Here is a 17402-nt window from a genome sequence, read left to right on the forward strand (position 1 = left end):
CCTTGTTTGGCTTCAGTGAGATATATATTGGATATAAAGGATGTAACATACTTAAAATGTGTTCATTTAAATTCAAGTCTGGTATACTGGCATGTAGCCAACCTAAACTTCCCTTTGAATGACGAGTGAATGCAGAAGCATCTGCAAAAAAAAAAATTACAAATTTGGAAGTTTACTAAATAAAGTAAAGATTTACCACTTTCGGGCTTAAATTTAAAATTGATACAGTTTCTGATTTTGTTACAGCCGGATAACCTTAAAAAAAACCTCAAGTTAACTTGATGGATCATATACTCTTCCAGTGAAAATGCTGATCTGAAAATGAATATGGTCCACTAGCTAAATTTAAGTAGCGGGTATTCAGTGCTATAGACTTAACCTGCAAGAAGGTAATATAATTGAAGACAAGAAACCTCAGTTGTAAGTCATTCTTCTACTGAAACTAGTCAACAAAAATGTGGAATCTAATTTTTTTAATGTGGCTGCATGAATGAATTGATAAACAAGACTTTCTATCTTGGCTGTTTGGCTATAACAAATGATAACCTCTTGCTGCCAGAAATTCAGTAGAAGTGTTATTGCTAAGACTGATTAATGTTTAATGTTTAAGTTTGTTTACGGACTGCTAGTACTTGTGTGTGTCTGTCTGCATAAGTATACCTTGTGCCTATCTAGGTCAGGGGTGGCAATGCTACCCAGTAGATTATTTTTCATTCACTCACTGCCTTGGGCATTTTTAGCTCAGTGATAGAAAGGATTAAATGCATTATTAGCCTTATGCCTCAATCGCCAGTCCAAATACAAAAGAACATATCCTAAGCACCATTATGATAGTCTTATCTTCTACATAATTGCCCTATAGTCTCTCTACAAGTTGATATCCATTCTTGAGCTTGTATATATCAACACTGGAGTTTTCCTGCTCAAACTCCATTTGGCATGAAACTTGTAATATAGAAACATAGAAACATAGAAAATAGGTGCAGGAGTAGGCCATTCGGCCCTTCTAGCCTGCACTGCCATTCAATGAGTTCATGGCTGAACATTCAACTTCAGTACCCCATTCCTGCTTTCTCGCCATACCCCTTGATCCCCCTAGTAGTAAGGACCTCATCTAACTCCTTTTTGAATATATTTAGTGAATTGGCCTCAACAACTTTCTGTGGTAGAGAATTCCACAGGTTCACCACTCTCTGGGTGAAGAAGTTCCTCCGCATCTCGGTCCTAAATGGCTTACGCCTTATCCTTACACTGTGACCTCTGGTTCTGGACTTCCCCAACATTCTTCCTGTATCTAACCTGTCTAACCCCGTCAGAATTTTAAATGTTTCTATGAGGTCCCCTCTCATTCTTCTGAACTCCAGTGAATACAAGCCCAGTTGATCCAGTCTTTCTTGATAGGTCAGTCCCGCCATCCCGGGAATCAGTCTGGTGAACCTTCGCTGCACTCCCTCAATAGCAAGAATTTCCTTCCTCAGGTTAGGAGACCAAAACTGTACACAATACTCCAGGTGTGGCCTCACCAATGCCCTGTACAACTGTAGCAACACCTCCCTGCCCCTGTACTCAAATCCCCTTGCTATGAAGGCCAACATGCCATTTGCTTTCTTAACCGCCTGCTGCACCTGCATGCCAACCTTCAATGACTGATGTACCATGACACCCAGGTCTCTTTGCACCTCCCCTTTTCCTAATCTGTCACCATTCAGATAATAGTCTGTCTCTCTGTTTTTACCACCAAAGTGGATAACCTCACATTTATCCACATTATACTTCATCTGCCATGCATTTGCCCACCCACCTAACCTATCCAAGTCGCTCTGCAGCCTCACAGCATCCTCCTCGCAGCTCACACTGCCACCCAACTTAGTGTCATCCGCAAATTTGGAGATACTACATTTAATCCCCTCATCTAAATCATTAATGTACAGTGTAAACAGCTGGGGCCCCAGCACAGAACCTTGCAGTACCCCACTAGTCACTGCCTGCCATTCTGAAAAGTACCCATTTACTCCTACTCTTTGCTTCCTGTCTGACAACCAGTTCTCAATCCATGTCAGTACACTACCCCCAATCCCATGTGCTCTAACTTTGCACATCAATCTCTTGTGTGGGACCTTGTCGAACGCCTTCTGAAAGTCCAAATATACCACATCAACTGGTTCTCCCTTGTCCACTCTACTGGAAACATCCTCAAAAAATTCCAGAAGATTTGTCAAGCATGATTTCCCTTTCACAAATCCATGCTGACTTGGACCTATCATGTCACTTCTTTCCAAATGCACTGCTATGACATCCTTAATAATTGATTCCATCATTTTACCCACTACCGATGTCAGGCTGACCGGTCTATAATTCCCTGTTTTCTCTCTCCCTCCTTTTTTAAAAAGTGGGGTTACATTGGCTACCCTCCACTTGATAGGAACTGATCCAGAGTCAATAGAATGTTGGAAAATGGCTGTCAATGCATCCGCTATTTCCAAGGCCACCTCCTTAAGAACTCTGGGATGCAGTCCGTCAGGCCCTGGGGATTTATCAGCCTTCAATCCCATCAATTTCCCCAACACAATTCCCCGACTAATAAGGATTTCCCTCAGTTCCTCCTCCTTACTAGACCCTCTGACCCCTTTTATATCCAGAAGGCTGTTAGTTTCCTCCTTAGTGAATACCGAACGAAAGTACTTGTTCAATTGGTCTGCCATTTCTTTGTTCCCCGTTATGACTTCCCCTGATTCTGACTGCAGGGGACCTACGTTTGTCTTTACTAACCTTTTTCTCTTTACATATCTATAGAAACTTTTACAATCCGTCTTAATGTTCCCTGCAAGCTTCTTCTCGTACTCCATTTTCCCTGCCCTAATCAAACCCTTTGTCCTCCTCTGCTGAGTTCTAAATTTCTCCCAGTCCCCAGGTTCGCTGCTATTTCTGGCCAATTTGTATGCCACTTCCTTGGCTTTAATACTATCCCTGATTTCCCTTGATAGCCACGGTTGAGCCACCTTCCCTTTTTTATTTTTATGCCAGACAGGAATGTACAATTGTTGTAGTTCATCCATGCGGTCTCTAAATGTCTGCCATTGCCCATCCACAGTCAACCCCTTAAGTATCATTCGCCAATCCATCCCAGCCAATTCACGCCTCATACCTTCATAGTTAGCCTTCTTTAAGTTCTGGACCATGGTCTCTGAATTAACTGTTTCATTCTCTATCCCAATGCAGAATTCCACCATATTATGGTCACTCTTCCCCAAGGGGCCTCGCACAACGAGATTGCTAATTAATCCTCTCTCATTACATAACACCCAGTCTAAGATGGCCTCCCCCCTAGTTGGTTCCTCGACATATTGTTAGTGTTCATGTGTTAGTGTTAGTGTTGTCTTGTTTTCTGTGAGTTTGATTGAAGCAAAATTCCAAAAGGTAAACAGGTTTTCAATCTATCCCTTTGCCAACAAAACTACTTGTGCAAATTGTTTTTATGGATGACTTTAGGCCTTTACACAATAAGGCATTGTTTTCCCTTCCTTCAAATGGCAAGGGGAGGGCTGAAGATGTGCCATCCTTTCTTAAAAATGAGTCATCACTGTTGGTTACACACTATCTGTATCTGAACTGGTGAGGCAAACTGCCTGTTTCAAAGCCCAAAACTAGAATGGTGAAGCCTGCTTAAATGAATCGAATGTTAGTGTAAGAATCCTTTTTTTTTAAATGACTCAACATGCTCATGAGAGAATTTAAATGAATTGCATAGCCCATTTAAGTGAATCGTGATACCATCTAATATTAGCTCCTGTTCACTGCTCCCAATCTGCTGCTATAGCCACCTGGCATGTCCTTTGTCAATAGAACATCACAACTGATTGCACAGTTGAGAACAAATTGGAGCAGCAGTTTGCCACATCTTACAGGGAACATGTAGCAGCAGATGAGAAAAATGGGAAAATTGCTTAATTGAATAGATCAAATAACTGAATGAGTTGTGTTCTGCAACAACATCTACTATACCATCAAGGTGTATTGTAGGGACATTTTAAAAAAAAACAGAATCTGATTTTTCCTGCTTGTCTTCTCTAACATTGCTGAAATCTAAAAGTGTGGAGAGTAGATAAAATAAAACCTTTTTCTTCTGATGGAGCACTAATCCTCTAGTGGGCTCCTTCTGTACCTGTTATGTTCATCATTGCATAGGCTTTTGTGGTTATTAAGTGCTCAGCCACAGCAGCCTTATAAGAACATAAGAAATAGGAGTAGGCCATATGGCCCCTTGAGCCTGCTCCGCCATTTAATACGATTATGGCTGATGCAGTCATGGACTCAGGTCTGCTTCCCTGCCCGCTCCCCATAATCCCTTATTCCCTTATCATTGAAGAAACTATTTCTTTCTTAAATTTATTCAATGTCCCAGCTTCCACAGCTCTCTGAGACAGCGAATTCCACAGTTCCACAACCCTCAGAAGAAATTTCTCCTCATCTCAGTTTTAAATGGGCGGCCCCTTATTCTAAGATTATGCCCCCTAGTTCTAGTCTCCCCATCAGTGGAAACATCCTCTCTGCATCCACCTTGTCAAGCCCCCTCATAATCTTATACGTTTCGATAAGATCACCTCTCATTCTTTTGAATTGCAATGAGTAGAGGCCCAACCTACTCAACCTTTCCTCATAAGTCAACCCCCTCATCTCTGGAATCAACCTTGCGAACCTTCTCTGAACTGCCTCCAAAGCAAGTATATCCTTTTGTAAATATGGAAACCAAAACTGCACGCAGTATTCCAGGTGTGGCCTCACCAATACCCTGTGCAACTGTAGCAAGACTTCCCTGTTTTTATACTCAAATCCCTTTGCAATAAAGGCCAAGATTCCATTGGCCTTCCTGATCACTTGCTGTACCTTGCATCCTTTTGTGTTTCATGCACACAAGTACCCCAGGTCCCGCTGTACTGCAGCACTTTGCAATCTTTCTCCATTTAAATAATAGCTTGTTCTTTGATTTTTCTTGCCATAGTGCATGATCTCACACTTTCCAACATTATACTCCATCTGCCAAATTTTTGCCCACTCACTTAGCCTGTCTATGTCCTTTTGCAGATTTTTTTGTGTTCTCCTCACACATTGCTTTTCCTCCCATCTTTGTATTGTCGGCAAACTTGGCTACGTTGGACTCAGTCCCTTCCTCCAAGTCATTAATATAGATTGTAAATAGTTGGGGTCCCAGCACTGATCCCTGCAGCACCCCATTGGTTACTAATTGCCAACTCGAGAATGAACCATTTTATCCCTTCTTTATGTTCATTAGCCAGTCCTCTCCATGCTAATATATTACCTTCAACCCCGTGAACTTTTATCTTGTGGACCTTGTCAAAAGCCTTCTGGAAGTCCAAATACACCACATCCACTGGTTCCCTTTTAGCCACCCTGTTCGTTACAACCTCAAAGAATTCGAGCAAATTTGTCAAGTACTGACTCTAATGTACTGACTTACACAAGACACATGCTGAAGTCAAGGTCACTCAGGACCTGCACCTTTAATTCCAGCTCTCCAATGCTTCACTTGCCTGAGACCTCCCTTTATATACCTCAGTGGGACAGGTATGGAGTGTCTCCTGCAAGTGCACCCCTGGTGGTGTAAGGTATGCTTATTGTTACAGGTCATATCCAGTTACAGTCATGAAAAGCATGGTAAGATACAGTTATATACAGTAATGTGCGATACATGACATCACCCTCCCCCAAGGTCTTATTGCCTTTATAGATTGTGTCTTATTGCCTTTATAGATTCAGTGTCTCAGGTGGTCTACGCTCTCGCGTGGAGTGTCTTAGTTGTGGTTCAGTTGTTTGCCTTGGTGCCTGTTTTTCGTTCGGTGTGATTGCTGGTATCTCGCCTGGGCTGTCTGTTGAGACTGCCCGTTCCTCAGGTTGTTCCACCTGTCTGCCCACCAGGTGTGCTGTGAGTTCCACATTGTAGTCTGCCTCTGGTTCTTCAGTGTTATCAGTGAATCTACTTTTTACTTGGTCTACATGCCTCTGGCAGGTTTGGCCATTGTCCATTTGTACAACCAGTAGCCTGTTTCCCTCTTTGTTACTATCCCTGCAAGCCATTTGGGACCCCGGCCATAGTTTAGCACAAACACTTTGTCCCCTATTTCATTACACCTCGCCCTCAAATTTCGGTCATGGTACTCAGTTAACTTTTGACGCTTAGCCTCAACAATTTCATGCATGTCTGGGAGGATTAACGAGAGCCTGGAGTTTAAGGTTCGTTTACATAACATAAGAATTAGGAACAGGAGTAGGCCATCTAGCCCCTCGAGCCTGCTCCGCCATTCAAAAAGATCATGGCTGTTTCATCAATAGTTGCGCGGGGGGAACCCCAGTCAACGAATGCGGACGAGATCTGTATGCCAGCAGCAGTCGCGACAGGCGGCTCTGCAGCGTGGGACCTTGGATTCTGAGCATGCCTTGTTTAATGATCTGCACTGCTCGCTCCACCTGGCCATTGGAGGCCGGCTTGAAATGGTGCCGTCTTAACGTGATTTATACCGCGGTCAACTATAAAATCGTGAAATTCTGCGCTGGTGAAGCACGGAACATTATCACTGACCAATATGTCAGGAATGCCGTGCATTGCAAACATGGTTCTAAGGCTCTCCACAGTAGTGGAGGTGGTGCTCGAGTTTAAAATGGTGCACTCGATCCATTTTGAAAATGCATCAACGACTACGAGGAACATTTTGCCCATGAATGGGCCCACATAGTCTACGTGCACCGGCGACCACGGTTTGGTGGGCCAGGGGCTTAGGGGGACCTCCCTGGGGGCATTACTGAGTTGGGCAAAAATGGTGCACCGACAGACGCAGAGCTCCAAGTCCGCATCAATGCCAGGCCACCAGACACGAGACCTGGCGATGGCCTTCCTAAGGACGATCCACGGGTGCTCGCGATGGAGCTCCCGGACAAACGCCTCCCTGCCTCATAAGGGCATAACTACTCGGCTGCCCCACATCAGGCAGTCTGCCTGTAGTGAGAGTTCATGCATGTGCCTATGGAAGGGTTTGACCTCCTCGGGGCATGCATTGCGAGCCTCTGCCCAGTCACCGGTTAAAACGCATCTTTTAACTAGAGATAACGTGGGGTCACTGGTCGTCCAGGCTCTGATTTGGCGAGCCGTCATGGGCGAACCTGTGGATTCAAAGGCATTGATTGCCATGACCATCTCACAGTCCTGTTCGTCAGACCCTTCTGTGGTCGCCAGGGGTAGCCTGCTAAGTGCGTCGGCACAGTTGTCTGTGCCTGGTCTGTGCCTTATCGTGTAGTCGTAAGCCGCCAGCATGAGTGCCCACCGCCGAATGCACGCCGAGGCGTTGCCGTTGATTGCCTTACACTCGGATAGTAGGGACATGAGGGGTTTGTGGTCGGTTTCTAATGCAAACCTGGCCCCGAAAAGGTATTGGTGCATCTTTTTGACACCGTACACGCACAGGAGCGCCTCCTTCTCAACCATACCGTACCCGCGCTCCGCCCACGAAAGTGATCTTCGGTTGGGCGGATTCCGTCAGCGGCAATCCTTCTGCCCAAAAATTCAACCTGAGGCACGAGAAACGGACACTTAGATTTCTTAACTCTTAGGCCTACCCGATCCAATCGACTTAGTACTTCCTCAAGATTGCGGAGATGAGAGTCGGTGTCCCTGCCCGTGATGAGTATGTCATCTTGAAACACAACCGTCCTCAGGCTGGACTTGAGCAGACTCTCCATGTTGCGCTGGAATATAGCAACTGCCGACCTGATGCCGAATGGGCATCGATTGTACACAAAAAGGCCTCGACGTGTGTTGATGGTGGTGAGTAGCTTGGACTCTTCGGTCAGTTCTTGCATCATATACGCAGATGTGAGGTCAAGTTTTGAGAAAAGTTTTCCTCCAGCCAACGTGGCAAATAGGTCCTCCGCTCTGGGCAGCGGGATTGGTCCTGTAGGGAGACTCTGTTTATGGTAGATTTGTAATCCCCACAGATTCGCATGGATCCATCAGGCTTCATGACGGGGACGATGGGGCTTGCCCAGTTGTTGAATTACACGGGAGAAATTATGCCTTCCCGCAGAAGCCGGTCCAGCTCGTTTTCAATCTTTTCCCTCATCACATAAGGCACAGCTCTAGCCTTGTGATGGACCGGTCTGGCATTCTGTGTGATGTAGATTCTAACTTAGCCCCTTTGAAGGTGCCCACACCTGGCTGAAAGAGATGTTCAAAACGGCTTAGAACTGTCGAGCAGGAGGTCCGTTCCTCTGACATGGCGTGAACATCATCCCATTTCCAATTAAGTTCTGCTAGCCAGTTTCTCCCCAACAGGGTTGGGAGATCCCCGGGGACAATCCACAGGGAAAGTCGGTGCACCATCCCTTTGTGTGTGACTGAGAGCATGGCGCTGCCAAGGACTGGGACGATTTCTTTAGTATAGGTCCTTAGTTTGGTGTCGATCTTTGTGATTTTTGGTCTGTTGCTTTTGTGCGGCCACAGCTGTTCAAATTGTTGAACGCTCATGAGGGATTGACTGGCCCCCGTGTCCAGTTCCATGTTGACTGGTATCCCGTTGAGTAGAACCCTCATCATAATTGGAGGCGTTTTGGTGCAAGAACAGTGGACATTGATCGTGTTAACCCGCTGTACCTCGGCGTCCCGTGCACTGTTCCAACCGTCTTCTGGTCCCCTTTCCGACCCTTCCGATTCGTATACCAGCCGAGCTGCTGTTTTTCTGCACATGCGAGCCAGATGCCCTGTGTAGTTGCAGTTTCTGCAAACGGCATGCTGAAATTGACACACCCTGGTTGAGTGCCTTCCCCCACATCTCCAACACAGATCGTTTCCATTGTTTCCGAAGGATGAGCTGCGTCTGGCTGATCTCCCTTGAGCTTCTCTCAATCTGTTGTTGATTGCTCGCATTGTGGGTTGATGAGGTGTGATCGGCTGTTCATGTGGCCCTTGATTTTGATGGTTTCTGATGCCACTGTCTGCTGTTGAAGGCCTGCTCTCCTGCCTTTGCCTGTGTGTGGGGGTATCGGTTTGTTTCACAATGTTGGTTGTCGTACCCGAAGTATAGATCAGCCTCGTTTCTTCTTCGCCTGCCAAGAACGTCTGTGCGACCAGTACTGCTGCCTCTAGAGTCAAGTTCTTAGTCTCTATAAGCTTTCGGAATATGCCTGCGTGGCCTATTCCTTCAATAAAAAGTCTCTCAGTACTTCTCTCCTTAGTTCATTGGGGAACTCGCATGAACTAGCCAGCCTCCGAAGTTCCGCCACGAAGTCGCCCACACATTGGGCCCAAGTTTCCACATGATTTGCGCCTGATTTTTAGGAGCAACTGGTGGAGAACGGACTATCTTAGAAATCGCAATTCTCCTCATTTTTTTTTCTGCAGTTCTAGTCAGGTAGAACAGTTCTACTTTGGAACAGAATTTTTTCTTCAAAAGGGGGTGTGTCCGGCCACTGACGCCTGATTTGAAAGTTTCCACAGTGAAAACGTACTACAAACTAAAGTAGAATGGAGCAAGTGAAGATTTTTGTAGAACTGAAAAAACCTGTTCTACACATTAAAAAAAATCAGGTGCAGGTTACAAATTAGGCGTCCAGAACGAGGTGTGGGGGGGGTAGGGAAGTCATTAAATTCTATAATAAATCCTTATTTATACTTATACAAATAAATCCAACCTGAATAAACATTTATAAGTAAAGAAAAGATTAAATAAACCATCTTCCTTCCTACCTGTGTGAAAGTGCTTCGGGCCGGCCCGTCCCCAGCACCAGATTTACAGGTAGGTGGCGTTGGGTTGGGTCGGGAGAGAGAGAGAGAGAGAGAGAGAGGGGGGGGCGGAGGTCAGGTCGGATCTAGTCCGGGAGCGGGAGTCGGGTCGGGTCCAGTCGGGGGAGCGGGAACAGGAGCGCGGGTCGGGTCGGGTCAGTCGCCGGGGGCGGGGAGCGGGAACAGGAACGCGGGTCGGGTCAGTTGCGGGGGTGGGGGGGGGCGCGGGTGTCGGGTCTGGTCTGGAGGCAGGGGGGGGCGGGGAGCGGGTGTCGGGTCTGGTCCAGAGGCAGTGGGGGGGAGGGAGCGGGTGTCAGGTCTGGTCCGGGGGCGGGGCGGGGAGCGAGTGTCGGGTCTGGTCGGGGGGGAGGGGGGAGCAGGAGCTGGCCGTGGGAGGAGCCTTATTTACACAGCCCCAGTGAGGCCATTCAGCCAGGGCAAGGGGCTGAGTGCTTCGGGCCCCTCCCGCACAGTTCGGCGCCTGAAGCTACTGCACCTGCGTGCCCACTATAGCGCGCATGTGCAGAGGTCCCGGCACTGTTTTCAGCGCAGGGACCTGGCTCCACCCCCCCACAGCTCGTGCTGGCTGCGCCGAGGGCCAGAGGACCTGCAGGTAGGTGGAGAATACTGAGGATTTTTTTAAGCGCACTTTGTGGCGCGAAAAACAGACGTCCAGGTCGGGACTGCGCCGTTCTAGGCGTGTGTGGAAACTTGGGCCCAGTGTGTGTAGTTGTAGAACCTGTGTCTGGCCATGTGTAGGCTGCTCGCTGGCTTCAGGTGGTCTCTCACCAGTGTGCTCAACTCCTCAAACGACTTGCTTGCTGGTTCCTCGGGTGCCAGCAGGTCTTTCATTAAAGCGTATGTTTTCGAGCCACAGCTGGTCAAGAGATGGGCTCTTCTCTTGTCTGCCTTATCGTCGCCCAGCCAGTCTTAGGCTCCAGCAAAGCTTTGTGACCATTCTATAAAGTCCTCACAATTGTCTCCAGCATTGTATTTCTCATCTGAGCTGTTGGTAGCCATTCTGTGGATTCTGTGATCCCATCCTCGTCGCCACTGTTAAGTCCTGACTCTAATGTACTGACTTACACGAGACACATGCTGAAGTCAAGGTCACTCAGGACCTGCACCTTCAATTCCAGCTCTCCAGTGCTGCACTTGCCTGAGACCTCCCTTTATATACCTCAGTGGGACAGGAATGGAGTGTCTCCTGCAAGTACATCCCTGGTGGTAAGGTATCCTTATTGTTACAGGTGATACCCAGTTACAGTCATGTATAGCATGGTAAGATAGTGTTATATACAGTAATGAGATACATGACATCCCCCTTCATAGAAACATAGAAAATAGGTGCAGGAGTAGGCCATTTGGCCCTTCGAGCCTGCACCACCGTTCAATCTGATCATGCAACTTCAGTACCCCATTCCTGCTTTCTCTCCATACCGCTTGATCCCTTTAGCCATAAGGGCCACATCTAACTCCCTTTTGAATATATCTAACGAAGTGGCCTCAACAACGTTCTGTGGTAGAGAATTCCACAGGGTCACAATTCTCTGAGTGAAGTTTCTCCTCATCTTGGTCCTAAATGGCTTGCCCCTTATCCTTAGACTGTGACCCCTGGTTCTGGACTTCCCCTACATTGGGAACATTCTTCCTGCATCTAACCTGTCCAATCCTGTCAGAATTTTATATGTTTCTATGAGATCCCCTCTCATACTTCTAAATTCCAGTGAATATAAGCCAAGTCGATCCAGTCTTTCTTCATATGTCAGTCCTGCCATCCTGGGAATCAGTTGGGTGAACCTTCGCTGCACTCTCTCAATAGCAAGAATGTCCTTCCTCAGATTAGGAGACCAAAACTGGATACAATACTCCAGGTGTGGCCTCACCAAGGCCATGTACAACTGCAGTAAGACCTCCCTGCTCCTATACTCAAATCCCCTTCCTATGAAGGCCAGCATGCCATTTGCCGCCTTTACTGCCTGCTGTACCTGCATGCCTACCTTCAATGACTGATGTGCCATGACACCCAGGTCTCGTTGCACCTCCCCTTTTACTAAACTGTCACCATTCAGATAATCTGCCGTCCTGTTTTTGCAACCAAAGTGGATAACCTCTCTCTTATCCACATTATGCTGCATCTGCCATGCATTTGCCCATTCACCTAACCTGTCCAAGTCCCCCTGCAGCCTCCTAGCATCCAGCTCGCACTGCCACCCAACTTAGTGTCATCTGCAAACTTGGAGATATTATGTTCAATTTCTTCGTCTAAATCATTGATTTATATTGTAAATAGCTGGGGTCCCAGCACTGAACCCTGCAGCACCCCATTAGTCACTGCCTGCCATTGTGAAAAGGACCCGTTTATTCCCACTCTTTGTTTCCTGTCTGCCAACCAGTTCTCTATCCACGTCAGTACATTACCCCCAATACCATGTGCCTTAATTTTGCAGACTGTCAAAAGCCTTTTGAAAGTCCAAATACACCACATCCACTGGTTCTCCCTTTATCCACTATACTAGTTACATCCTCAAAAAATTCTAGAAGATTTGTCAAGCATGATTTCCCTTTCATAAATCCATGCTGTCTTGGATCGATCATGTCACTGCTTTCCAAATGCGCTGCTATTACATCTTTAATAATTGATTCCAACATTTTCCCCACTACCGATGTCGGGCTACCCTGTCTATAATTTCTTGTTTTCTCTCTCCCTCCTTTTTTTAAAAGTGGGGTTACATTAGCTACCCTCCAATCCATAGGAACTGAACCAGAGTCTATAGAATGTATTAAAATGACTACCAATGCATCCACTATTTCTAGGGCCACTTCCTTAAGTACTCTGGGATGCCAACTATCAGGCCCTGGGGTTTATCGGCCTTCAATCCCATCAATTTCCCTAACACCATTTCCTGACTAATAAAGATTTCCCTCAGTTCCCCCTTCTCGCTAGACCTTCAGTCCCTAGTATTTTCGGGAGGATATTCGTGTCTTCCTAAGTGAAGACAGAACCAAAGTATTTGTTCAGTTGATCTGCCATTTCCTTGTTCCCCATTATGAATTCCCCTGATTCTGACTGCAAGGGACCTACATTAGTCTTCACTAATCTTTTTCTCTTCACACATCTATAGAAGCTTTTGCAGTCAGTTTTTATGTTCCCTGCAAGCTTACTCTCATACTCTATTTTCCCCCTCCTAATTAAACCCCTAGTCCTCCTCTGCTGAATTCTAAATTTCTCCCAGTCCCCGGGTTTGCTGCTTTTTCTGGCCAATTTATATGCCTCTTCCTTGGAATTACTACTTTCCCTAATTTCCCTTGTTAGCCACGATTGAGCCACTTTCCCTTTTTTATTCTTACGCCACACAGGGATGTACAATTGTTGTAGTTCATGCATATGATATTTAAATGTCTGCCATTGCCTATCCACTGTCAGCCCTTTAAGTATCATTCTCCAGTCTATCCTAGCCGATTCACGTCTCATACCGTCGAAGTTTCCTTTCTTTAAGTTCAGGACCCTAGTCTCTGAATTAACTGTGTCACTCTCCATCTTAATGAAGAATTCTATCATTTTATGGTCACTCTTCCCCAAGGGGCCCCACACGACCAGATTGCTAATTAATCCTTTCTCGTTACACAGGACTCAGTCTAAGATGGCCTGCTCTCTAGTTGGTTCCTCGACATATTGGTCTAGAAAACCATCCCTTATACACTCCAGGAAATCCTCCTCCAATCAAATGCAGATTAAAGTCACCCATGATAACTGCTGTACCCTTATTGCACACGTGCCTAATTTCCTGTTTAATGCCATCCCCAACCTCCCTACTACTGTTTGGTGGTCTGTACACAACTCCCACTAATGTTTTCTGCCCTTTGGTGTTTCGCAGCTCTACCCATATAGATTCCACATTATCCACGCTAATATCCTTCCTTACTATTGTGTTAATCTCCTTTATAACCAGTAATGCTACCCAACCTCCTTTTCCTTCCTCTCTCTCTCTCTTTCCTGAATATTGAATACCCCTGGAAGTTGAGTTCCCAGCCTTGGTTACCTTGGAGCCATGTCTCCGTAATCCCAATTACATCATATCCGTTAACAGCTATCTGCGCAGTCAATTCATCCACTTTATTACAAATGCTCCTTGCATTGAGACTCGGAGCCTTCAGGCTTGTTTTTTTAACACTTTGTCCTTTTAGAATTATGTTGTAATGTGGCCCTTTTTGATTTTTGCCCTTGATTTCTCTGCCCTCCACTCTTGCTTTTCTCCTTCCTACCTTTTGCTTCTACCCCCTTTTTACTTCCTTCTGCCTCCCTGCATAGATTCCCATCCCCCTGCCTTTTTAATTTAAACCCTCCCCAACAGCACTAGCAAACACTCTGCCTAGAACATTGGTCCCGGTCCTGCCCAGGTGCAGACCGTCCATTTTATACTGGTCCCACCTCCCCAGAACCAGTTCCAATGTCCCAGGAATTTGAATCCCTCCCCCTTGCACCATTCCTCAAGCCACGTATTTAGCTGAACTATCCTGCAATTCCTACTCTGACTAGCACGTGGCACTGGTAGCAATCCTGAGATTGCTACCTTTTGAGGTCCTACTTTTTAATTTAACTCCTAGCTCCCTAAATTCAGCTTGTAGGACCTCATCCCGTTTTTTTACCTATATCGTTGGTACCTATATATACCACGACAGCTGGCTGTTCACCCTCCCCTTCCAGAATGTGCTGCAGCCACTCCGAGACATCCTTCACCCTTGCACCAGCGAGGCAACATACCATCTTGGAGTCTCGTTTGCGGCCGCAGAAACGCCTATTTATTTCTCTTATAATAGAATCCCCTATCACTATAGCTCTCCCACTCTTTTTCCTGCCCTCCTGTGCAGCAGAGCCACCCACGGTGCCATGGACTTGGCTGCTGCTGCCTTCCCCTAATGAGTCATCTCCCCCAACAGTACCCAAGGTCATGTATCTGCTTTGGAGATAGATGCCCGCAGGGGACCCCTGCACTACCTTCCTTCCTCTGCTCTTCCTGATGATCACCCATTCCCTATCTGCCTGTGTAACCTTTACCTGCGGTGTGACCAATTCACTAATCGTGCTATTCACGACATCCTCAACATCGCGGATGCTCCAGAGTGAATCCATGTGTGGCTCCAGTGCTGCAACGCGGTCTGTCAGGAGCTGCAGCTGGATACACTTCCTGCATATGTAGTTGTCAGGGATGCTTCCCACATAGCACAGGAGGAGCATTACATGGGTCTGGGCTCTCCTGCCATGACTTAACCCTTAAGTTACTTAATTTGGCAACAATGCCAAAGGTTTCTTACTGCCAAGAACAAGAAAAAAGATTAAAAAAAAGAAAACTTCTCACCACTCAACCAGCCAATCACTCACCCGCTTGGCTGTGACATTACCCTTCGATTACTTTTTACTTCTTTCTTACTTTTGACCTTGTTGCAGCTAGCTGTTCCCGAACTGTCGCCGACTCCGGACTGCTGCTGGGCTTTTATAGGCCGCCGCTGCTCCCAAACTGCCGCCGACCCTGGACTGCCGCTGGGCCTTTATAGGCTGCCTGACCGAATTTTGCTTTTCCAAATGTCCTGCTACTGTTTCTTTAATAATGGACGCTAACATCTTCCCAACCACAGATGTTAGGCTAACTGGTCTATAGTTTCCTGCTATTTGTCTGCATCCTTTTTTAAATAGGGGCAGATTTGCAGTTTTCCAATCTTCTGGAACCTCCCCAGAATCCAGGGAATTTTGGAAAATTACAACCAATGCTTCCACAATCCCTGCCGCTACTTCTCTTAAGACCCTAGGATGCAAGCCATCAGGTCCAGGAGATTTTCCGCCTTTAGTCCCATTATCTTACTGAGTACCACCTCCTTAGTGATTGTGATTGTGTTAAGTTCGTCCCCCCAATAGCCCCTTGACTATCCACTGTTGGAATATTATTAATGTCCTCTACCGTGATACAAAATATTTGTTCAGAGTTTCTGCCATCTCCATGTTCCCCATTCCCTGGTCTCATCCTCTAAGGGACCAACATTTACTCTAGCCACCCTTTTTCTTTTTATATACCTATAGAAACTCTTGCTATCTGTTTTTATATTTCATGCTAGTTTACTTTCATAGTCTATCTTCCCTATCTTAAATCATTTTTTTAGTCATTTTTGCTGGCTTTTAAACGCTCCCCAATCTTCTGTCCTCCCACTAGTTTTGGCCACATTGTATGCCCTTGTTTTTAATTGGATAGCGTCCTTTTTTTTTAGTTAGCCACGGATGGCTATCTTTTCTCTTGCGCCCTTTCCTCCTCACCGGAATATATTTTTCTTGAGAGTTGTGAAATATCTCCTTAAATGTACACCACTGTTCATCAACCGTCCTACACTTTACTCTATTTTCCCAGTCCACTTTAGCCAACTCGGCCCTCATACCTTCATAGTCTCCTTTATTTAAGCTTAGTACGCAGGTTAGAGATCCAACTTTCTCACCCTCCATCTGAATTTGAAATTCAATCATACTATCACTCATTCCAAGGGGATCCCTTACTAGGAGATTGTTTATTAATCCTGTCTCATTACATAGGACCAGATCTAAGATAGCTGCCGCCTGGTTGGTTCCGTTACATACTGCTCAAGGAACCTGTCCCTTATGCACTCTATGAACTCTTCCTCAAGGCTACCTGGACAAATCAAATTGGTCAGATCAATATGGAGATATTGAACTTTGACTGCCAGAATTCTTTTCCCTTTTGACCCTTTGTTTTTCATCATATCAGTAATGACAGGATTTAAGATTAGGACACAAATATGAAACAATAGTGCTTCAAAATTATTGCACACAATTCTGAAATGTGTTGCACCCAAATACTAGCTGGTGTTAAATAATATTGTCCAGTGTAGGGTGTTCATTTGTGGTTCTACATTATCACCATTGAATAGCTAAGGATGCACTTTGACCTATATTTATTTTCCCAATTTATTTACAGATATGACCCAAAATCTGTCAAAAGAAGATGAAATTGAGGAAAGTATATATCACTGGCAGCAACAGTCAAATGCTCTCCTGCTTGGGGGTACAAAGAGCAATTACATGTAGCTGAAGATGATACCCATAAGTCATGTGCATTTTCTTTTGGAATGTTTACAGCTATTAATGTTTATTTAGCTTGTGCTCTGTTCTCATTTTAAAAGTCTATCTTTTTCTGAGTTTTTATTGATTTTTCCGTTAACCGTACTGGTGAGTTGCACTGAGCTCTTTGAGGAATAAGAAGTTATTCTGGAAAGTCATGAGCTAAAGAGGACTAATAAATGAATGTATGTGTAGGGAAGATTATTAAGAAACATGAATGCATCAAACAATTGAGTCAGAGGAACAGTTGGAATTGTTTAAGATATATAAGCAAGAATTTAAGCTTCTTTATATGCTTTATACTAAAGTTCGCAAATGTGCCCTTTAAAACAAGCTAGTATTTTTATTACAAATGTTATACAAAAGTCAAATTGGCAAATATACAATTACACGAGATTTAGTGGTTTGTCCTGTAGCCTGCATTCTTCTTTAGACCACGATGTCTTAGTTGTCTATATTGTCTCTATTAAAAAATCTAAATTGTTTTGCATA

The 17402-nt window shown here is 45.5% G+C and overlaps 1 protein-coding gene across 3 annotated transcripts in view; it reads left to right on the top strand.

The window, feature by feature from the left end:
* Positions 1-17402, top strand: part of nbn (nibrin) — a 103022-nt gene extending 85620 nt beyond the window's left edge. For 2 of the 3 annotated variants that reach the window (XM_070893775.1, XM_070893786.1), the window contains one exon: positions 16768-17402. In XM_070893775.1, the coding sequence (XP_070749876.1) occupies positions 16768-16877 (110 nt within the window). In that variant the 3' untranslated portion in view covers positions 16878-17402. The remainder of the gene's footprint in view (positions 1-16767) is intronic. The other variant, XM_070893794.1, reaches the window with a different exon arrangement.

The sequence above is a fragment of the Pristiophorus japonicus genome, chromosome 1 (genome assembly GCF_044704955.1).
Source record: "Pristiophorus japonicus isolate sPriJap1 chromosome 1, sPriJap1.hap1, whole genome shotgun sequence".
NCBI lineage: Eukaryota > Metazoa > Chordata > Chondrichthyes > Pristiophoridae > Pristiophorus > Pristiophorus japonicus.